This window comes from Notechis scutatus, chromosome 2 (genome assembly GCF_049901735.1).
Source record: "Notechis scutatus isolate UNSWTSFEM ecotype Mainland chromosome 2, rNotScu1.2, whole genome shotgun sequence".
Lineage (NCBI taxonomy): Eukaryota > Metazoa > Chordata > Lepidosauria > Squamata > Elapidae > Notechis > Notechis scutatus.
The window spans coordinates 112,950,870-112,975,446 of NC_142010.1; the positions used below are offsets into that span (position 1 = coordinate 112,950,870).

The 24,577-nt window shown below is 41.0% G+C and overlaps 1 protein-coding gene across 2 annotated transcripts in view; it reads right to left on the reverse strand.

Moving 5' to 3' along the window:
* RAB37 (RAB37, member RAS oncogene family) overlaps positions 1-12,407 on the reverse strand; it is an 87,169-nt gene extending 74,762 nt beyond the window's left edge. The window contains exon 1 of one of the 2 annotated variants that reach the window (XM_087955843.1): positions 12,131-12,407. In XM_087955843.1, coding sequence (XP_087811969.1) covers positions 12,131-12,250 — 120 coding nt within the window. In that variant the 5' untranslated portion in view covers positions 12,251-12,407. The remainder of the gene's footprint in view (positions 1-12,130) is intronic. The other variant, XM_087955844.1, reaches the window with a different exon arrangement.
* Positions 12,408-24,577: the final 12,170 nt, after the last annotated feature.

Below are 24,577 nucleotides of genomic sequence, written 5' to 3' on the forward strand. Positions count from 1 at the left end.
GTTACAGGAACTGGGCAAGGGGTGGGATTCTACAGGTTCTCACCTATTTGCTAGAACCGGTTGTTAACATTCTAAGCAGTTTGGAGAACCGGTTGTTAGAAGAAATTACTGGCCTAATCCTGTAAGGAAGGCAGGAAGGAAACATTCTGGTGTTGCTTACAGAAACTGCCTCTCCATTAACTCTTATTACATTCTTGACAGGACTAGACTTCCTGTCTCTGGAACTTCTCTGGAGGTTTTTTTCCCCTCCTTTGCTGGTGCTTGCTTGTGTGGAGTGACCATTCAAAGTTACAATGGCCCTGAAAAAAGTGACTTATGACCATTTTTCACACTTACGACTGTTGCAGCATCCCCACAGTCATGAGAGGCCAGGCGAGAAGATACATGCCTCGATGTGAGTGATGTTGAGTTGGCCATGCCCAGCCAGTCACATGACCACCAAGCCATGCCCACCAACTAAGCCACACCCACAGAACCAGTTGTTAAAAAATTTGACTCCCACTGGGCATGGCTAGTTTGGTGAAGACAAGGACAAGGAGAGGCATGATAGCAATGTCCCAATATTTGAGGGGCTGTCACAAAGAGGAGGGGATCAATTTATTTTCCAAAACAAAGCCGGACAAGGAATAATGGATGAAAACTGATCAAGGAGAGATTCAACCTGGAAATAAGGAGAAATTTTCTGACAGTGGGACTAATCAACCAATGGGACAGCTTGCCTTCAGAAGTTGTGAGAGCTTCATCACTGGAGGCTTTCAAGAAGAGATTGGACTGCCATCTGTCAGAAATGGTTTAGGGTCTCCTGCTTGGGTGGGAGAGTTGGACTAGATGGCCTACAGGGTCCCTTTCAGTTCTGTTAATCTGTTATGGGTTTAGCAACCCTTGCAGTTCCACAGAACAGAAATGGTGACTGGACAGATATCAAGCATTACTGTAATTATATTAAGTGTATTCTTTGCACCTTCTTCTGCTGTGATTGCAAAAGCAAAGGATTCACTGACTGAGCTTGTTCTGGGTGTTGCCTCATCTAAGACCCACAATGAGTTTCTGCTTCTTGAATAAATGTCAATCATGAAGATTGCCTGTTCCCAGATGCTGTATGTTGACTAGCTGGAAAATAAAGCAGGGCTGTAGCTGAAGCCTGAACATGTCAGTGACTCATATTTGCATTCCCAGCTTCTGATACAAATCAGAAATTGTCCTCTCTTTGTTTTGAAAATTAAACTCCTGTCCCTGGCTAGCTGCAGAACTAGAGGTTGTGTTAAACTGGAAAGAGAGCCAATATCTCAGGACAGAACGTCTTCCCTGGAGAGATTCATCTCAGCAAGCCAAATAGAGGTTGCTATTCAAGATTGCATGGAGAGTACTTGCCTATAAAGTAGGACACAACTGAGCAGGTTGATGTCATTTCTGGTTTGATGCCTGGTCACTGTTACTGGATGATTCGATTCAAGCTGCTTTAAGGGTTCAAGCTTCCCTGTGTCCACAGAGATGGGAAGTTGATCTCCAGCAGCTTCCATCCACTTTAAGTCCACTTTAAGTCTAGGGAGATGTCCAACTGTGTTACGCTGTTATGGCTGACCACCAGCAGCAGAAACAGTCCAGCTGCTTGCTCTTACTGGAAATATTAGAAGAAGCTCATGGCCTGTCTTTCTCAGATTCAGTAAGAGCTCTGAAAATGGTCTGTTCAAGCTCCATTTAAAGCAAAGACACTTTCTCTAATGTTTGCCCAGCTAGCAGTAAGTGTTCCCTCCAGTTTTTCATATTCTAAGCCATTAATAAAGGTCTAGAAGATATACAATAGGGATGGGGTGATCTAGCGATTAAGACACTGGGCTTATTGACTAGAAGGGTGGCCATTTGAGGCCCAAGCACCACTTTATAGGGTGAGTCCCCAGCTCCTGCCAATCTAGCAGTTCGAAAGCATGCAATTGCAAGTAGATAAACAGCTACCACTTTGGTGGGAAGGTGATAGAATTCCATTTGCTTCGATGTATAGTCATGCTGGCCACATGACCATGGAAGCATCTTTAGACAACACTGGCCCCCTCAGCTAGAAAACAAAGATAAGCACTGCCTCCTAGAGTCTGACATGACTGGGCAGGGGGAAAATTACCTTTACTTTTTTCAGAAGAGTACCGGACTCTCGTGGTGTCCCATCTGATTACTGTCTCTGAATGAACACTGGATACGGTCATTTAAGAGCAAACAGACAGAGACATTCAGACAACCAAGAATAGTCTTCCAAGCCTAGGCAAGCTTTCCACTCTTATTAACATCTCTTTGCAGAGCATGTCTTTTGAATGCTATGTACAGCTTTACTCATCACAACTTTCCAAATGAATATTGTTTGAATCATAGAGTTATACAGTTGGAAGAGACCTAACAGTTCCAATCTCTTACTCTGCGGACTAAATCTTGGGATGCAACCCTCCATTAAAAATCTGAAATTAACAGTGCATGTATAGGAGAAAGTTGCACACCAAAATACACAGAGAAGGGGGAAATGCATACAAGAATTTGTGCAGTTTTAACTTGAAAATAAGCCAATAAATGGATTTAAGAATCAAATATTTATGAAGCTGACCTGTATTGCTATATTAGAATTGGGCAGGGTTCCAGATATAAAGAGTAAAATGTGACCCAGAGTGCATGTGGCCATATATAGAGCAATTCTGAGGAACATCTTGAATCAGATATTCTTATATATATATTCTTATATATTTTGATTCTTATATATAGATATAAAATTTAGAAACCACCCATTTCGCTCACAGAATAACTCTGTGTTGTTTGATTAGTTCATATAGGACGACTCTCCCACAAAAGGAAGACCTTTAGCATTAAACTGCTATACATTATTAATTCTACCAAGCTTTTCCAATATGACTTTATGGTTTACGCTTTCCTTGCAGGATATTCACTCATTTCCCTTTTCCTTTGGGGAACTATAGGAAGGCTAATTTGCATTGTGATCGAGGCCTTTCCCCATTTTCCATTTAGCCAAGGTTAGTTATCCAATGTTGGTTAGACAAGCTTAAAGAGAAATATGTGAAATTTCTGCGAGGAAATACTGTTAACCCAGAATAATGGACAAAATGCAAAGAAGCAACTGAGTCGCTCTGTCCAGTCAGAACCATAAAGCTTCCTGATTCTGTAATAGGTCCACTTGACTGCCAGAATCAAACAGAACTTAATATAGGCCCATAGGCTCACTGCTCTAAAATACGTTACAATGCAGCTTGATATTGTTCATCTCCCTGTTCAAAATGATAATATCCCTTATCTGGATTTATGTTCTCAGTGAAATATTCTAAAATTAGCTCTCACATTGGATAACTTTAATAGGGTAGGGAAAAGAAAGAATAGCCATTCTGGACTGTTCATTAACTCTGATCTGGCCATGTTTTGTTACAATGGTTCTTTTATATTTTTGCAAGTTTTTTGGTGGGGGTGGGTGGGTGGTTTCTAATCCTAAAGTCTGATTGTATTTACCGGTTTTTCGCCGGAAAAAATGACTTTTTTCCCCCAAACATCCCCCCCCCAAGGGCCCGCCCCCCCCCCCCCGCCCCCCCCCCCCCCCCCCGGGTGGTGGGGCCCCGCCGCCCCCCCCCCCCCCCCCCCCCCCCCCCCCCCCCCCCCCCCCCCCCCCCCCCCCCCCCCCCCCCCCCCCCCCCCCCCCCCCCCCCCCCCCCCCCCCCCCCCCCCCCCCCCCCCCCCCCCCCCCCCCCCCCCCCCCCCGCCGGGGGGGGGGGCCCCCCCGGGGGCCCTCCTAGTTATGCCAACTATTCCTCCACTTTTCTCCACATTTCCTTCTTTCTCTGCTATGCTAGATAAACTATTATAGTGCTTATATCAATTAGAATTATGGCAGTACGGAAATATTTCACATATTTCTCTTTAAGCTTGTCTAACCAACTCAAAGCTAGATTTGTACTGCTAACTAAGTTTCCCAGTTTCATTGGATTATACCTAGATCAAATTTGTTTAACATCTGATCATAGATTTTCCTTATTCTTCCATAAGAAGCTCTAGAACTAATTTAGAAATAATGTTAGATCTATGTAATTGCCAATCCTTAGCTCTGCTTGAAAGTTAAGTCATTAGTTTGGTTCTAATTTATCTACAATCAGGGCCTTTTCTTTTGTAATACCTCTAATTACACATTGTGGGTCTTTTATTTTGCTATTGGTGAGAATGCTTGCCCCATCCTACCATTTAATTCTCAGATTTCAGGCACAGGTCTTTTAAGGGAAATGGTGATATAGCAGGGCCCTCCCCTCCCCCTCTCTCCCTCCTCCCTTCTCTCTCTCTCTCTCTCTCTTTTCTCTCTCTCTCTTCTCTCTCTCTCTCTCTCTCTCTCTCTCTCCTCATATGATCAGAGCAGTAAAACTGTACAATGAACAAAGAACGGAAAGAGGTAGTGCATTGTGCCAAAGGCAACTAACAACCTTTCGCTGATTTTCAGGGTGAAATATTTAAGCAGCACTAATTTAAGGCAAAACACCTTTCTTATTCCTTTTTCCTGACTGGGTCAAAAAGACTGGCTGCCTCAACCCAAATTTGAGGATTTATGCAAAAGTAAGCAAGCTCATTGTCAGCCTTGTGAGATAGGATAGACAAGAAGCACACCCAGATGAACTAATTCTACCTTATTGTAAGGTTACATTGTTTCTAAATCTTGCCAATATGAAAATAAATTTCTTCCCCATTCCCTTCACATCCCAAGAAACTTGGAAGTGTCCCTTTGAAGATGTTTGACATGCCCACATCTCTTCTGCTTCTCCTACCCAATTGCCTCTTCCCCAATTGTTCTCCTGATGTAGCTTTCCCCCCCATACCCAAGATCATTCCCACATATCATTGATCTACCTATGATAACATGTGTTTCACTTCACTGGATTGCTTTCCACCTTTCCAATGAAATGGCTTCATTTTATTAAATTGAAGGGCTCCAGCAATATTTTATTTGATCCAGAGATTAAAACCGAATGGTTAAAAAAAAGTGGTACATTTATTTCTTGCACTATCCTAACGCAAATGAAATAATTTGTTTTGTTTATTGGAGATCTATTCCAATGTTCATTGAAGTCATTGGGTATCGCCCTCTATAGTTTTTCAGACAAGGACTGCAAGAGTTTTTGGTTTTGCATACAATGACAAATCCTCCATGAGTAGAACTATATCCAGTCACCCTATATTCCTATTAAACACCCCTCTCCACCAAAATGTATACATTCAATTGATTAGGAGCCTATGTGGTGGATTTTGTTTGTTTGTTTATTATTTTTTTATAAATAATTTGAGGCAGCAAACATACCTAATGAGATGAAGCTTTATATGCCAGCAGTGTCTTGTTTGAAAGGATATGTTTTTAGTGTTGTTTATTATTTTATTTTACATAGGGCTATTGATCTCCCAGAAGATCGATCAAGTTGATTGAGTTGATTAATGAAAGGGATCAGAAATGTTTGGAGCTTCCCAGTCTTGTCCCACAACATGTTAGGGATAGAAAGTGGTGGCAATTTGCTTGAAAGTGATATCAGGTGGGAGAGAAAATGAACCAGAGGATCTCACCAACTGCAACCTGCAAATGTCCCTCACTAAACCTTTAGGACAGAGGTGGGGAACTATGGCTCCTTTATGACTTGCGGACTTCAATTCCCAGAACTCCTGAACCAGCATGGGATTCTGGGATTTGAAGTCCACAAGTCATAAAAGGGCCAACGTTCCCCACCCTGCTTTAGAATAACACCACTCCCTGGCCTAGTGGCTGAAGCATAATAAAGTCTGGCAGTAGGGAAAGTGCAAATTACTACACTGGAATTCTTTTCTAGCTGAATCAGAAATGGAGGAATGCATATTAGCAAAGCTGTGAAGAAATACTCAAAGAAATGGGTGCGTTTAGAGATGTGTAAGTCCACAGCAGCTGAGGATGAAAGATTGCCACTCGGTCAGAGATGCAAATCTGTATCCCTTCATTACCTTCAATCTGTATATATTTTGGGGGGGGAAAGGTCAAAGAAATGGGATATACATTCTTCCACTGTAACTTATCAATGTGCAGGGAAGTGGACCACATATAGCATAGTGTTATTTCCTACCAATATCCTGGTGATTGATATTTTATGTCCCTACTTTATGGCCTGTCCTTACAGGCCATAAAAATCAGGTCATTGAGTCTTGCAGGATTCTGTTGCTGTCATTATCACCTTGCAGGATAAAGAAAAAACTGTTCCTGTGCAGTTTCAATATTATTATAGTAAGGGCTATCAGATATAGGCTACAGAAATACAAAGGGCAAAAACAGCTGTACTTCTTAAATTCCACTGAACAGTCCTTCCATTTTCTGTAGCCTCCATCAATTTTTGATCTTGCAGCCCAACAATGATTTTTCCTTTAAAAAGAAGTGAAGATAGTAACACAAAGGTTTTGTGCACTCTACAAATTTCCTTCTGTGAGGGTGATGGACAGTTTTTTAAAAATGATAAATAAAATCATACAATACTAACTCAGAAAGAAAATTTAAATAATTTTACCTGTTTTATTCTTAAAATATTAAGGGTGGTGGAGATGAGGGAAAAACAGATCAGTAAGAAAGCTTCACTTATTGATATTACCAGTACCTAGCAATTCTCTCATTTACTATGTTTATTAAATTTAATGGATTGGAGACTGACTTCAGCTTAAAGTGTTCAGGGGGAAAGCAGTAAAGTCCAACCCAAAACTATAATAACAGCAGGGAAAAGATCACCAATATATTAATATTAGGAGCAGAATCCAAAAACTGAAAATAGTTTTTTTAAAGGCTAGGGCAATTTTACTTTTGTAAACTTCTCACCAAATGTCAAAAAGCACATGAGGGTTTGAGATGGACAAGTTTGTCAGGGGAAGAAATCATAAAACTGTGAAGCATCACAATTGGACAGGAGAGACTCTAATAAACAGTCTCTCAGTGTAGAAGACGGTCTTTCTCATAACTCTTTCAGCCTCTGGTTTTTTGCTCTTGCAATAGCTACTGGGAGGGAGATAAGTTAAACCAAGAAATTGTTGTACGTCCCCAAACTATCCATAAAGCTCTATTGGACTCTTGCGCAAGCTGCTGCCTTTAACATGTGCTAGACTACAATTTCATTTCCAACAATATGAGCAATAACCATGCTGGCAAAGGATGAACAACATTGCTATCTGATGCATGACTTTCCCTCTCCCATTAATCTCATCTTATAAGATACTATATGGAGGTGATGAGAGAACTATCTATCTATCTATCTATCTATCTATCTATCTATCTATCTATCTATCTATCTATCTATCTATCTATCTGTCTTTTCTATCTATCAATTTCTATCTATCTATCTATCTATCTATCTATCTATCTATCTATCTATCTATCTATCTATCTATCTATCTATCATCTATCTATCTCATACAATGGCAGATTAAAAATAATTAATCATAAAACCATAGGTTTGGAAGAACCTCAGAAGTCAATAAGCCAACTTCTTGTTCAATGCAGGATCAGTTAAATATTTTTTTAAAGAAGTTTTTTTTAAAACCTGTCTTTAGTATGTTTTATAAATAACTTATAGCAGCAATACCAAGTATTCCTTCCTTCTCCTATTTTTCCCACAGCAAAACTCTGTGAGATGGGCTGAGAGAGAGTAACTGGCTCAAGATCAGGCAGTACCTTAACTAGTAGACAAAACTGACTCTTTTAGAAACTGGATCTTTTTTTTAAATCTTTTTAGAAGAGAGTTAACCAACACTGTTGGAAAACTTCTAGTAAGTGGAGCAGACCACACTGTGATGCAACTTGTTGAATGGCTGATAGTTTTTATCATCAGGAAATTCTTCCTAATTTTCAACCTGAATTTATATGTTTATATTTAAAAGTGAGCTCCTGCCAAGTTTTTCACATGGATGGCAAAATCTATGAAATTATGCATTTCATCCAGCCAGATCACAAACATCTAATGTAATGCTTATGATTAAATCTTTATAATGAAAAGTCTCCCTAATTGTTGTCAGCTTTCAGACAAGTATTCTCTGTGGAGAAATTATGGTCTGGAGCCAAAGCTTCTCTACCAGCCAAGATGATTCAGGTTTTACACAAGGAAATTTTGAAAGGCAGTTAAGACCAAAATGTGTAATTATCAAAAATTCATCCACTCCCAATTGGATATCCCCCATGTCCTGCCTAATGGGGCACCTGTTGTTGCCAGCAAGGAAAGAGTTGGTTACCAGCCACAAACATTCTTCTAGAAATTAAAAAAAAATCTTGTTCAATATCTTGTTTGCCAGATCAGGGGAAGGATCCACTAATTAGGGACTGTGTGTTCATATGTCTATCACTTTTTGAGGGCCTCTGCTTCTTCCCTTTCTGGTATACCTTAATTGGCTGAAGAATATGCTTACATCTTAATAGCCAGGAATGTTGATATATACTAAGTTGTAAAACATTCATATCCCTTCTGTATTTTCAGTTTTTTTATTTTAAGCTGTGGGAGGCATAAACAATAGCAAGACAACAACAACAGATATAGTTTAGGCACACCTGGCTGTGATCCATAAGCATCTTGCTTTCTGCCAATTTGGAAGACATCTCTTAAAATCAACAAAAGATAAAGCCATGTAGCATTAGGAGTTTGGTGCATGGCTTAAGGTTTTATGGAAAAGTATTCCCAGTGAAATCAGCCTACAGCAAGGGTCTTCAAACTTGGCAAGTTTAAGACTTGTGGACTTCAACTCCCAGAATTCCTGAGCTAACATGACTGGAGGAGGAATTCTGGGAGTTGAAGTCCACAAGTCTTAAGGTTGCCAAGGTTGGAGGCCTCTGCTGTAAACTTTTACAGCCCTTTGGGAAAAGAGATGAGGAAGTGGTGGTGGAAAGTGTTTCTGCTTGGCTGCAATTGCTTTTACAAAGTGCAAACAGCAACCTCAGCTTTACTTCCTCACGCTATCTTGTTTTTTAAAGTCTGAATTTCCTCTTCCTTTAACTAATATGTGCCCCTTGAGGAGATGTAGAGACACAAGATGGCCACTAGAAGCTCTGAAAGCAAGAAGCAGGTCAGACTGGAACATTAGTACAAAAACTTTCCCTAATCTTACTGCTTTCAAATGTATAAAATATCAAATTCTTGGTATGTATTCATTATTTTTTTAAAAAAAATTACAAGTAATTTATCACAACTTCCATGTTATATTGATTTTGGTTCAAAATATCATTTATTCATACATTCATTCACTCAAATTTGTTTTGCTTGACGATAATCAAAAGACTCTCATAGATCCTTGCATAATAGATTGAGAACTAGATTGAGATCCTCTGAGTTAGGGTCCCAATAACATAGCTCTCAACTTATTTTCTTAACTCTGCAATTATGACAATTCTCAGAGGTTGTAAACAGCGGCACTGTGGCTGCAGAGAGGTTTCCCATCAGTTGTTAACTTTCAGCATGCTGTAGCATAGTTTATTCATAAACTTCGGACTGTCTGTCTGTAGAAGCATACTTGCTAATGAAGTGTTTTTAAGTATTGTAGCTGTTATTTTAAATGTATAATCTTTCAAAATTAAGAGCCATAGTGGCGCAGTGGTCAGAATGCAGTATTGCAGGCAAACTCTGCCCACTTCCAGGAGTTTGATCCTAACCGGCTCAAGATTGACTCAGCCTTCTATCCTTTCAAGGTTGGTAAAATGAAGATCCAGATTGTTGGTGGCAATATGCTGACATTTGTAAACTACTTAGAGAGGGCGGCCTGTAAAGCACTATGAAATGGTATATAAGTCTAAATGCTGTTGCTAAAATGGGATAGTTTTGTCAGGTAGCAAGATAAAAACTAAAGGTAATATAGAAAATGGCCATCTGGAGAAAATCTAGAAATATGAAGAACCAAAACTTTTGGTTTTAAAAAGAGCATCTAGATGTGATGAATTCAAACTCCAATCATCTTGAAACAACATTGCCTGAAAATGATGGGAGTTCTGATCCAAGTGTTGTCATCACTTCATGTGAAGGACATGAATTTGAAGAAGGCTGCTATAGTGGCATCATTTCAAACCGGGAACCTTACAAATTAATTGGGAGACTGATTCTTATTATCTATCCCAACCTTCTCTTTGCATATAGATAAATTTCATCCCTATGAATCCACATGTTGTCCGTGTGGTAACTGGTACAAAGTAGATATCTATGATGATTCTCAGTCATCATCCAGGTTGTGGTTGTCCCAAAGGTGCATTTTCAAGAGGTAACTGGACTTTCTTTGTTTTTTTTCTTGAAGACATTTCGCTTCCCATCCAAGAAACTTTCTTTGCTTCTGGCTGAATGGTGGAGAATGGAAGGATTCTGTGAGGAATATAAATCCTTCCATTCCCCACCATTCAGTCAGAATTGAAGAAGCTTTTTGGATGAGAAATGAAACACCTTCAAGGAAAAACAAAAGAAAGTTCAGTTGTCTCTTCAAAAAGCATCTTTGGGACACAGTAGGTCTCATATGAACAAGTATGCACAGTTAGCATGAACAAAGCCTTACTTTAAAGACAGAACTTTTAGAATGATTGGAACACACTGTTTGAGGATTACAATATGATACCATAACCTGTTCCCAAGCATGGTGTTCCTGAGTTTTCTCAGTCTCTAACTATACATATTGATTTGGCAAGATCTGCATGAAGATTCTGTTCATTATATTGCATAAGGATATTGTTTTAAAAAATATACCGGTACCGGTCCGTGGAACAAGTCCTACCGGGCCGCTGGCTTGCTGGGCGCCGCCATCTTGTTTTGATGAAAAAGTGCTTCCGGTGAGCTTTTCCGGGTAGAAAGCTCACTGGAAGCACTTTTCATTAAACAAGATGGCGGCGCTGCTCTCGTGAGCTTTTCCGGGTAGAAAGCCATTTCTACCGGAAAAGCTCACGAGCTGGCGCCGCCATCTTGTTTTGATGAAAAAGTGCTTCTGGTGAGCTCACCGGAAGCACTTTTTCATAAAAACAAGATGGCGGCGCCCAGCTGATGTTGGTACCGGGCCGCGCCATAAAAAAGGTTGGGGATCACTGACCTAGACTTCCACTCTGCATTTAAAACTCACATTGGGCTGCTCTTCTGCTTAAAAATGTATACTACAGAATTAAAACTGCCATAATATGATTAATGATGGCTTTCCATAAAAGGCTTTAATTACAGAATGGAACAATATATCTTACTTGGAAAGTTTCCCAAAAAATCACATTAGATTCCATTATTGCAAAGACATCCTGACATCCTATTTTCTTTTACATTTAATCTCTTCCTTTGTATCTGCTTCCCAAATTATCCTTATTAGAATTGGGAAATAAACATAGGCCTAATGGTTATTCAACAGCTGTGTTGTGTTTACAATACAGTAGACCCCAAACAGAACTATTCTTCATGATTTGCTGACAAAATGAAAGTTTTTTTTTTTTTTGCAAAGCTGTTCTTTGTGGAATTCTATAAATACAACCAAAGCCTGGCACAAATGTCCCACAAAATTCAGCACTCATGCTCACTATCTAGGGCTTGCAAACACCGCATATATTTACAGTTAAGAGTTCTCTTAGATAATATTGTGCTTCTATCTACAGCTCAACAGCAACAGACTAAGATTGCTAAGAAGAGGCTCAACAGTACTAATTTAGGGAAAAAAGAACATTCGGGTTTGTATTAGAATTTTTTGCATGAAAACAACAGAATTAAATTAAACTACCATGACTGAGTTCACTGAGTTCAAGTTGATGGGGTTAGTTAGTCTCAACTTCCTTAACTTCCTTTTAAGTTAAAAGGAAAGGTACAATTGCAATTAACACAATTTCTTTTAGCAACACTGATCTCATCCTCTCTCCTTCTCTTAAAATAAACAAGCTATACTTAAGGAGACCTGCAAATTCTAGGAAGCTAAGTATTTATTTGTCCCGCACAACCAACTTGCAAAGTATCCACAGGATAATAAATAAAAATCCCTTTAAACTGACTTCTCAGCATTTAGCAATCCGCTCTTTTCAAAAGTGCCACTTCCTTGTTTATGTTGCTTCGTGCAGGCTCTAAAATATTGTCCCACTTCCATCTCTATGTTTTCTCCCACCCCCACCTCCAATCCCAGATGTACATACCTTATGCAGTATATCTTCATTATAGTAACTGGTATTTTGGATACCAAACTCATTGGCACCCAGCTCGGAGTAGGCATAAGGACACCCAGCCCCACTCTGATATCCCCAGTAAGTCTCCATTCCTTTTTTTGAGATGGATTTTCTTGCGTCAGTGCTAAAAGCAAACGGCTCCAGGCCAAACCTCAATGCAGCAAGCAAGCACAGCTCTAGCCTGCTACATTTCCCTCCTCATCCGGGAAAGGAAAAAGTGAACATGAAACAAAGGTTTAAAAAAAACAAAAAAAACAGCAGGTGGGACGGGAGAGAAAATCGCAAAGAGCTAAAGAAACTAGGAGCTCAAAAGATCGCAGAGGCCGGAGCGCTTTCAGCACCAAGGTTAGCTCCCGTGTCAAGATTCAAAGAGTCACCGCAAAGTCCGAACGCATCGTAACCCTTCCAACGCCGTTCATATACCACCGATCTGCAGCACTAATAGCACAGCATCCGAGGTAAACTGCGGGGAGAGGGAGGGAGGGGGAGAGAGAGAGAGAGAGAGAGACACCGCAGTCAAGCTTTCAGTGCGGTCCCTTTAATTTTCTAAACTTGAATAAACATTGAGTCTTTCCCTCTTACATCACACTGCCCCTTGGGTCCTGCTCTGGCATTACCAGCAACTTTCTAATCTATCACTGCGGGTTTCAAGGTAAATCAAAGGGATATGAATAGCTGTTAAAACGTTCAGCTGTAGGGTTCTTTCCCCCACCCCCCCATGTCCTGCAGAATTAGGTAAGAGTTATCGGATCCTACCTCTAACGCAGCAAATAAACATGTGTGTTTCTTCCACACAAAAAGCACAATATGTACTTCTGGACTGCTGATGTATGGCCTTAGTTATGCAATCAGGATGTGTGATAGTGAAAAGGAAGATGTACTGTATTTATAAATGCTGTGGAAAAATATCAGAAGCCACTTTTTTTGTATTTTTTCCTTTCTTTTCCATTTTTTTTCAACTCCCTACCACCACCACTTTTTGCCTCTTCTTTGGTTTCTTTTTTTTTTTCTTCCTTACTTTACATTAGTTTGTGTTAGTTTTTATTTTCTTGTTTAAAGTTTTAATAAAAATTGTATTATTTGAAAAGAAAATGAAGATGTACTATCTCTTTCCAAATAAAATAGCCACACTTGGAAATCTGTATTGGTTGAGAAGTTGTGGACTCCTGTAATTCAACATACTAAAAAAACTCTACATGGAAAATGGCTGGGGGTGGGATCACCTCTATCTTGTTACCTCTATACATCCAGGGGATCACACAGAGTGGGCAATGGACATTCTCTGGGCCTCTTTCTTGAAGCAGTGGCATCTAATGGGACTTAGGATATGTCCCTTCTCTGTTATTGTGGCTGCCCTTTAAAAAGCACCCAATTTAGGTGGCCCAACCTTATTACACTTCTGAAGATCTCACTTTTTTTCTTTTTTTTTGCTGTGCATTAGAGCAATATAGCAGATGGACCCATTCTATTGTGAGAAGGAGAGTTTCCTTTACACAATGGAATAGGACAACTTGCCATGGTCAACGCATCATGTCAACTTGCCGCAGCCAGCTGACTATGGGACAACTCATCATGGGACAATTCAACATTTCAATTTAATTATTTAAAATAATTAAAATGTTTTTTGTAATTAACATTTCATTTTGTCCTTCCTTTAATGATTAAGCCTTTCCTTAATGATTCTGTTCCACCATTTCTTCAATATTAATGTAACTCTTGTCCCGCGGCAAGTTGTCCTGGATGAGTTGGCCATGGCAAGTTGTCCTGCAGCGAGTTGGCCATCGTGGTGAGTTGGCTGTGGTGAGTTGTCATACACCCTTCTGAAGATCTGGCTTTTTTCCCCTGTACATTGGAGCAATGTTGAAGATTAACTCATTCTATTGTGAGAGGGAGAGTTTCACAGCCCCAATTATATTTTGATTGTGTTCTGTTACATTTACGTTGTATTTATTTTTGCTTTATTGTTTTAACATTTTTTCTGGATGCACTCCACCAAGAATCACCTATACTAAGTAGGACAGTCTTATATAATAAATAACTACCCAAAATATTTAGTAGGTGAATGTTTGTTCCATTCTGTTCTCATTTATTTGCCTGGTGTGAATCAGTTGACTGAACCTGGGGAAGTTGTCGTCTTGGAGGGTACCAGCTTGGGAAAAATATATATTGAGCTGTAGCCTCTCTCATTATTGCAGTTTAAGAAGTTTCTCTAACATGATGGTATGACATTATTTATTTATTTATTTATTTATTTGATTTGATTTGTCAATCGCTTACAAGATAATAGGTATAAGTATAAACATGAGTTAATACAGAAAATAGGTACGAATAAATGGGGACAATAGGAGAGGGACAGGAGGCACAATGGTGCACTTATGCATGCCCCTTATTATTATGGGCTTGTTCCCTACCTTTAAGCATGTCTGATTCTTCGCATGGCTCAACACATTACCTGATTACTCTGGAAAGTCATTCAAATGCACACAAATTTAACATGTGCTGTAGCCATCAGGTGATGGACATGCAGGAAGGAATTGGTCTTAAGGTCCCATCACATAAGACTGTTGCAAGAAAGAGTAAGAAGCTGGGGGACACTTAGGGAGTAACATCATGGGAGAGACATTTTTTAAAGATAAAGTTTAGGCTGCCCTTAGCACCTTGGCACAGCTTAATCACATTTTCAGTACTTGTGTGATTGCTTGTGTGTATGTGAATGTGTGTGCATGTGTGTACACCTACATACATCCATCCATATACATACATTCACAAGGTCTGGAAAACTCATTACTTTCATTCAAGGTATTTTGTTTTAAAAGTTGAAAAAGATCATCTCTGATGTTGGATTTCAGAAATGTAATATTTATAGGGGCAGAAATCCTCCATGAGGTTTTTTTTTTCTCTCATTCTGAATCTGAAGGCGTCTAGCTTCTCAAGGAGAAGATTTCATGAATGCATTATTCCATATAAATTAACAGAGCTCTCTGCTCCTCTACATCTATGGGTAGACTCATTAGATTATTTTGGGTGAGTTGTCTGTATCTTTTAAATAATTCAGTTTCCAGATTTCTAATAGGTTTATCACAAGAGTGTCCAATTTCTTCCAAAATCTGGGAAATAACAATAATACTTTTCAGTATTTTCACATCTTTTTCAAATTTCAATCTTGGATGTTTATAGTTTTAAGTTTTTCATGGATTCCAGATATGCCAGGTTCCAGATTCATAAATGTACTGTACAGCCTATGTGTTTAGATACTGAAAGGGGTTTCTGACCTTGGTAGTTTTCTTGCAGACATTTCATTACCCAAACTGGGTAACATCATCCATGCTAGTAGCACATCACTGAAGATGTGCTGAAGATGTTATCTAGTTTGGGCAATGAAACTTCTGCAAGAAAACAACCAAGATATTAGCACAGTTGAGAAAGTCCAGAAATATTTCACAATATTTCCACTCCTCTACTCGTTGCAGAATACCTTATGCCACCAGACTCGAAATTCTAGACCTAGAAAACCTTGAATTACACCATCTTCGGTCTGATCTAAGTATGGTATATAAAATCATACATTGCAATGACTTACCTGTCAATGAATACTTCAGCTTCAACCATAACAACACAAGAGCAAACAACAGATACAAACTCAAGGTTAACCGCACCAAACTTGATTGCAGGAAATACGACTTCAGCAACAGAGTGGTCGATGTCTGGAATACTCTACCTGACTCTGTGGTTTCTTCCCCAAACCCCCAAAACTTTAACCTTAGACTGTCTACTATTGACCTCACCCCTTTCCTAAGAGGTCTGTAGGGGGCGTGCATAAGCGCACCAACGTGCCTACCATCCCTGTCCTATTGTTTCTTTTATTTTTCTTATATGTACCCATTTCATGTATTCATAATTATGTATATACTTATACCTATTATCTTGTAAGCGATTGACAAATCAAATAAATAAATAAAAAGAAATAAATAAAGATCAGAGACCATCAAGGAACCCTCATTTCAACCCTGCTCTACAAATATTCTTTATTATTTAGATACTGACTGAAATTTCCCCATTAATTCAAAGCTAATTATTTCTTCTCATTTCATCTCCAATTGATATAGCTGCAACTCATCTGGTGGAGTCTGGGGAAGCTGCTATTTACAATTTCAATCAAGGGCAAAAGCTTGTCTATTATCCACTTTCATCTCTATTCTCTGGAGTGTAGCTTTTCTCACACAACTTGGTTCAGGAGGAACTTTCTTCATTTTAGCTGGCATATCATTAAAATAACACTATATCCTAGCTATTGCTATGAGCGTTTGGGCATAAATCATTCACCACTAGACTATTTATACAAGCAATTGCATCCAGGGGCTTGGAGTGAGGTAAAGAAAGACAACTCCCTAGGCAGACGTCAAATTGGAAATCTGGGTGCAGAAACCTAGCATAAGAGATCACCTTGCGGGGGAGATCGGCGGCATAAAAATTTAATTAATCAATAAAGAGATACCGTGTGTATCAAGGAACAGGCAGAGGAAGAACCCGCAGTTGGAGATGCAGCAGGAGGTAACAGAGGAAGCAAAGGAGAGATCTGGTGGTCACAGCTTTTGAAGCAAGAGTTACTTTCCTTCTTCCTATCCCCAGCCCACTCCCAACCTCCGGCAACAAGCTTAAATGGAAGTGCTGAGACAAACTGCATGAGTCAAAGAAGGGGGAGCGAAACACAGGAAAGAATTAAAAAATGTTTGGAGTTGTCTGTGCAGCAGTCTATATGTACAGTTTGTTAAGGCAAGGTGGCTTTATTTGATGCTAATGTCTAGGGTTGTTTTTTTTTACCCCAAAGCAGAGCGACTTTTTAGAGAGGAGGGGGTTCATGTCCACTTTTCCCATCACTTCCTCAATGATGCACTATACCAGGGGTGTCCAACCTTGGCAACTTTAAGACTTGTGGACTTCAACTCCCAGAATTCCTCAGCCAGCAAAGCTGGCTGAGGAATTCTGGGAGTTGAAGTCCACAAGTCTTAAAGTTGCCAAGGTTGGACACCCCTGCACTATACTGTTATAATGATAATGTCATGTTTTATATTTATAGTTTCCGTTTGATGACCTGATTACTTTTTGACAGGAAAGTAAATTTAATTAATACATAAAGTAAAATTTAATTAAGAAGCGTGGTGGTGGCAGCTGTTAGAATGCAGTACTGCAGGCTACCCCTGCTGCCTGCCTGCCTGCAGTTTGGCAGTTCAAATTTCACCAGGCTCAAGGTTGACTCAGCCTTCCATCCTTCCGAGGTGGGTAAAATGAGGAGCCAGACTGTTGGGGGCAATAAGCTGACTCTGGAAACTGCTTAGAGAGGGCTGCAAAACCCTGTGAAGCGGTATATAAGTCTAAGTGTTATTGCCATGGATACTTGATTTTAGTGATTTCTGTAACCTGATTTTGAAACTACCCTTGATATGACCATTTATTATTTTCAGCTTTTGCTGCATGTCTGCCACCTAGTGACTCTTCAGGAAACCAATGACCAACTGCTCTGGCCATTTAAATCCCAATAAGCAAAGTCTCCTGCTGTCACTTTAGCACTGAGTTTTGTAGAACATCAGCCACCAATCTCCCTCTTAACAAAATGCTCCTTGGAAGATCTTGACTAATTTTCTTTTACCTTTAAGTGCAAAAGTAGAATCTGTGCCGATTCTATATATCTGTATGATCTTCTTGTCCCCTAGATCAGGGGTGTCCAACCTTGGCAACTTTAAGACTTGTGGACTTCAACTCCCAGAATTCCTCAGCCAGCAAAGCTGGCTGAGGAATTCTGGGAGTTGAAGTCCACAAGTCTTAAAGTTGCCATGGTTGGACACCCCTGCCCTAGATGCTAAACTGTGCAAAGTAATTTAGACAATTATGGAAATAAACTAGCTGAAGTTTGGTCAGACAAACTAAACAAGCACCTTGCTTGGATTTCTTGGCCACCCATGCTCAAGAGATTAAAAAAGAAAGCAAAGCAGGGATGCTTCATGTTATAAATTCCAATCCCAAAGCATTTAATTAGTTAATTGAATTTCCTAGCAAGCGGCAGAGTTCCTTTGGCGCCAATGAGAGACTGTAGCTAGGGCAAAGGCTACAGAAGCAGGAGAAGGTGTGTTATATGGCTCTTTAGTAGACACGAGTTCTGTGCTATTTCCAGGCTTCAACCACATGGTGAAATGAGTCCATGGCACTTCATTCATTTTAAGATAGTTACACCAATGTAATAAAAAGTAATTGCTTACTTTATTGCCCACTCCTGTATATTTATAGTTCGGGGTTTCCTGAACTATATTACCATTCTATAATGTTCACGTTTTATGGAATCTAAACTTTCAAGCAGTGTTGCCTTATTTATTTTAGCCTGAAAAGAGAAAAAATAATAATATGCACACACATCAAATTATGTAACATCTTGTGTTAAAGATTTCTGGTGCATTTGTGCTATAAGTAATCAGAGACGATTCAGTCCTCCCATTTCTAGTAACTTTCAGTGAAGATGTAAAAAAAGATTTAGATTAAGTCTGGTGGCTCTCTTATTGTGTCCAAAGTACTATCCAATCTGATAAGCAGCCCAAGAAGAAATATCCAACTGCTTGGAAGAAATATCCAACTGGTTCAGTTCCAAGCCAGGAGAAAGGCACTGGAGACAAAATGGAGGCTGGAGGCTGATTGGAAAAATGGTTTCATGATGAAGCAGAACCATCAAGCACATGGTCCTGGTGCAGCTGACCACATGGAGTTGAGAGTGAGGGGTATATATACCTTCTGTTGGGCTTTGCACTTGAGTTTCCTGTTCCTGTGCAAGAACATGTGTTCTATTGGCTGTTGTCAGACTCCCATGAGGCCATTTGGGGTCGTGTTTGTCTGAGTTAAGTTTGGTTGAAGTTTGCTGGGTGATGCAATGTCCTGAGAAGATTGTGCAATGCAGTGAGCTCTGCTGCTAGATAATCCTATTATGTCCTGGAGGGTCATGTCTTAATTCCATCACCCTGGAGTTGAAGGTCTTTTGTATTGTAAATAGGCTGGCCCAGTGCTGCTGGGGCTATTAAAAAGACTTGGGGGCTGCTTTCTGTCTTTAAAAACATGTCTCTCCTTTAGAGAAATATAATATTCTGGCTTTTTAAATATTTTTCAAAATATTTCATTCTTCTAGGAGGGGTGGGGTTTCCCACACCTTCAGGCTCAGTTTGCCCCAGTAACCTTTGCTCAAGGTGCTAATCTTTTAAAGATGTAAAGCAGCAACCCCCAACCTTTTGGGCACCAGAGACCAGTCCCATGGAGAAAGGTTTTTCCATGGAACAGAGGAGGTGTGATTTTGTGTGCACCTGCATCCCATAGATGGGGCTTCACTTGTTTATGTGGCCTGTTTGCTGGCATACCGCAGACCAGTGCCAGTCCATGGACCGGGAGTTGGAGACCCCTGATGTAGAAATCTTGTCCCAATGAGATTTAGCAAACTCATAGTCATGGATTATTATTTTAGATATTGTCCCAGGTTCAGCTTATGGTCACTCACTCACACACTCATAGCCCTGGTCAGCAACCACACTTAAGTCACTTTCAACCAAACACTTAAGCACAAGAGGTTCTTTGGAATACATAGAGATCCAGTGAATTTAAAATAACAGCAAAATAGTGTATATTTGCTCTTTTTCACAAGTGCACGCAGTTCCATCCACATTCATGTCCTTCTTTCGCTGGCAGGCACTAGCCAGAGTTTGGACCCAGGTTTTTTCAGTGTAAGTTTGAACAGTCACAAGTGCTTGTAATTCAAAGATTACCTGTAAATTGGACTAGCAGTGCTGGCGAGAGGGGTGTGGAAAGGTTTCCAGTGTTTTGATTCTACAATGGAAGCCCCACTCCCTTTTTAGCATGTCAGGATGTTGCATGGACACCCAAGAGGCTCACTTGTAGATGTTGCGGTCTTAACACAATCTACCAAATTGAAAAAAGTTGGTGTATACTTCTTTTAAAAAAAATAATGCCAATGTCATCCGATGCATACAGAGATGTTTAAGTAGTTTTTATTCATATATTTTTAACAGGAGAGAAAAATAAATGTGTACAAAGCTTTGTACTTGGAGCACAATGAAATGTGTTAATTGTGCACCCAAAGACAAATGCATTCTAATAAGTTTATTATAAAGTGTTATTGTGCTTCAAGCTATTGGAGAGCTTTAGTGAGCCCATGGGTACCTTTTCCTTTGGATTATTTACAGATGCACTCATCCTCAGTGTCCTCTGCCAGCAAACACCTCTGTCTCTCCAAAGGGACTTGCTTCCATAACACCCCTTAATTAAGGTTTGGGGGAGCGCTGCCTGGCTCTGTATTATGCATGACTACAGGCCCATTCTTTTAAAGTCTTTGTTAACGTTTAGGTTGGAAATGCTTCCCTGTGCCGTTCAATATATACATGTAAGGGCCTTCATCTACATGCATTGAACCATGTCCCAAACATGGATGCCTGGCAAACAATTTTTTTTTCTTCTTCTGTTGAGTCTTGATTGTGTTGTTTTCATCTTATCCCAGCCCTTGAGGGAGGCAGCCTTAAGTCACCCTTAGCTGTACTGCTACCAATGTAGCATGTTCTCTGTTACTCACTCTGAAAAACTTCAAATATTTGAGCTTTGTCTCTTGAACATTTAGTAGTTGAAACATTTCTGGGTGGGCCCGTTCGTGTTCCAGAGAATGGATATCTAATATGAGCAATAATTAGTGAAGCAGGATTTGCAACTGCAACAGAAAGAAGATGTACAGGTCAGTGGTGGGATTCCACCAGTTTCCCTATCAGTTCGGTGATTGGGCGCTTCACACAGCTTTCCAAACAACTGTTCTGACCCAAACCTTGTTCCAAGGAAACAAACACAGAACAGAGGTAACAGCAAAACCTTCTGATGATTCTTTACAAATTCCGTTCTTTCACGGTTAAAAGGCTGCTTCAAACTAATTGTCTCTGATAAGAACGAGCCTTGCCAAGGTGGTGCAAGGCTGCCAAGAACACTAGATAAAGTTACTAAGAAATATTTCAAACACAAAGAGTCTCCAAACACCAACCAAAATATTCCGAATGTCCACACGGCTTGAGTGCGAAAACTTCTTTGCTTCCTGCCAAGAACTCCGGTTTCTCAGCTGGCTTTTATCTCTTAAGGGAGGGGCCATTACCTTGCAGCCTGACTCCCGAGTCACCCATGCTGCTGCAGCTGCTCTTTCCTTTGAGCAGCCCTGCGCACATGCGCACTGGGCACAGGCTCCTTGGGGACCTTTTCATCACTGCTGCCAGCCTCCACAATCTCCGAAGGCAGCATTGCACTCCCTGATGATCCTGGCCCCATCCCTGCATCACACGCAGGCCCCTCATCCGAGTCCTCGCTCTCTGAGACCTCAGCCGTCTACACCTGCTGCCGGCGAACCACAAGAACAACAGCTGAGACTCTGTCACTCCAATCAGCTAAGAGGGTAAAGAAGAGAAAAGCACAGGGGCAAGTGGGAGGGCCCATCCTGAGCTTTTCTCTTCTTTATCCTCTCAGCTCTGATCATCAGAGCTTTTTTTTACTACCGGTTCGGCTGAACTGGACCAAACCAGTAGCATTTCACCACTGGTACAGGTAGTTCTCGACTTACAACAGTTCATTTAGTGACCATTCAAAGTTACAACAGCATTGAAAAAAGTTACTTATGACCATCCCGGGGTCACATAATTTGCATTCGGATGCTTGACAACCGGTTCATATTTATGATGGTGGCAGCAGCCGGGAGTCATGTGATCACCTTTTGGTGATCTTCCAACAGGCAAAGTCAATGGGGAAGCCAGATTCATTTAGCAACCGTGTTACTAGCTTCACGACTGCAGGGATTCACTAAACAACGGTGGACAGAATGATGGCAAAATGGGGGAAAACTCACTTCATGAATTTCTCACTTAGCAACATAAATTTGGGGGCCAATTGTGGTCATAAAGTTGAGGACCACTTATATTTACAGGTGGTCCCCCAGTTAATGACCACTTGTTCAGCCACCATGCAAACTTATAACAGCACAGAGCGAGTGGTACTTGCAACCTATCCCCATGGTTACAGATGGAGTCCCTTTAGTCACCCAGCTGCCATTTGTGGACTTCACTTCTAGCTTCCAACAAGAAAAGGCAATGGAGGAGCTGGGCAGGAAGTCACAAACAGTGATCAGGTCACATCCTGGTCTAGGATTTGCTTAATGATAGCAATTAAAAGTGCTGCAACTACGAAGCACCACAGTCTTATTACGTTGCACTTTATGTCCTTAGCAATGGGAATTCTGGCCCCCACCACTGTTATTAAGTGAAGGCCAACTGTACAGGTAATACGTGACAAAAGCCCAGCACTTATTTAGATACCTCCTACCAGGGGATGAGTCAAAAAATGATGGGTCTGGGAAGAAAAGCAGAAGAAAATTATATATATATATATATATTAGAATCTCTTAGACCGGGGTATTTCTTTGAGGGCTGGATCAGCATTGTAGTTCTCTGTGGGCCAGTTGGGGGTCTGGGGCAGGGAGGCAGGATGGGCTCCTCCTGCAGCAGCCTGTCAGCCAAAATGGGGCATGGGGGCCACGTATGCCCCCCCATGCCCCATTTTGGCCAGCAGAGTGCTGCAGGAGGCCATCGCTGAAAATGGGGCATGGGGCTCGCCTCCCAATGCCCCATTTTGCTGCCAGAGGCACCGCGGCTGGTCCTTTGCTATTTCCAGACTGGCCCCATGGGCTAGATTTAAGTACCCTGCAGGCAGAATCCAGCTGGTGGGCCTTGAGTTTGACATCCATGACATCCAGACAAACAGGGGACACAAAATAAATAGCACTGATGATGTTACCTAGTCATGAATTGTCTGCAAGTAGACAATCAAGGCCAGAGAGCTTCAAGGGCCACACAATTCAGTCCTGAGAATCCTGATATTCTCTTCTATTGAAATCCTTAACTCGTGATCTGCACCCAAAGGTGCTTTTTCAAAAGGCAACTGGACGTTCTTGTTTTTTCCTTGAAGACATTTCACTTCTCCTCCGAGAAGCTTCTTCAGTCCTGGAGGAGCTTCTTGGATGAGAAATTAAACGAAGTCCAGTTGCCTTTTGAAAAAAAAAGTACGTTTGGGAACAACCATGGCCTGGATGACTGAGAATCTCCCTAGACCCAGGGTGTCCAACCTTGGCAACTTTAAGACTTGTGGACTTCAACTCCCAGAATTCCTCAGCCAGCAAAGCTGGCTGAGGAATTCTGGGAGTTGAAGTCCACAAGTCTTAAAGTTGCCAAGGTTGGACACCCCTGCCCTAGACAGTTTGATCTGCCCCCTACTGCCCCCTTGTGATCAGTAGGAGCTAAAGAGTCTCTGTCATTGAATTTGGACATCTAAGGGAGGGAAGTGAGGCAACTACAGCAACTTAAATCAGCGGTAGTAGATGCAAATAAGGATTAGCAACAGTGGTGGGATTCCACAATTTTTCCTACCGGTTCTATGAGAGAGTGCTTCGCGTGCGTGCACAGCATTCAAAAAACGCCTTCTGTGTCGGCACTAGTGAGGTGAGCTGTTTTTTAGCTCAGCTGAGGTGCCACAATCCGAATCAGCTGAGGTAAAAAAACAAAGGAATATATAGGATAGTAAAGGGTGGGGGGGTCGGTGGGGCCAGCCAGAGGTGGCATTTGCCAGGTCTCCAAACTCCTCAAAATTTTCACTACCGGTACACCAGAACCAGAGCTCGTATTCAGCAGGTTCCGACCAGTTCTGGAGAATCGGTAGCGGAAATTTTGAGTAGTTCAGAGACCCGGCAAATACCACTTCTGACTGGAGATTTTGCAGTCTCCTTCCCCTGCCACGCCCACCAAGCCCCGCCCACAGAACCGGTAGTACAAAAAAATTGAATCCCACCACTGACCAGAACCTGTCCGAACCGGCTGAATACCACCTCAGATTAGCAATGTTTAGTGTAGTTTTTGGCCAATTGGGTGAACAGATAATAGGGAAAGATATGAGAGAATGTGAGAAGAGGAAAGGAACCACCACCTTGCTCCTATTTCAAATCATCTACCACAGAGACAGACAAAAACCTCTGGTGATCAGATGAGGCTGGAGGCTCTCATGAAGAGATGCCCGTATTTGTATATGAAGATCTGTCTTATTTTTTTTTAAATGATCAAACCTAATACTGCGCGTGCTCATGCTCTCTCTGCTCTGCTCCTTGCCCACCTGTCATCTCACCCATCTCTTTGCATTGAACAGCTGCTCTCCACCACTGTCACAAAAATGCATCCATGAATGTGCAGTTGTATGGAAGAAAATGTCCTTGATCTCTTTCCAGGTTTCTACATGACAGTCCAATTGCATCTCCCCGAAGCAATGACCCAAATAGTTCTATGCTTTCTATTTCCAGCATGGGCA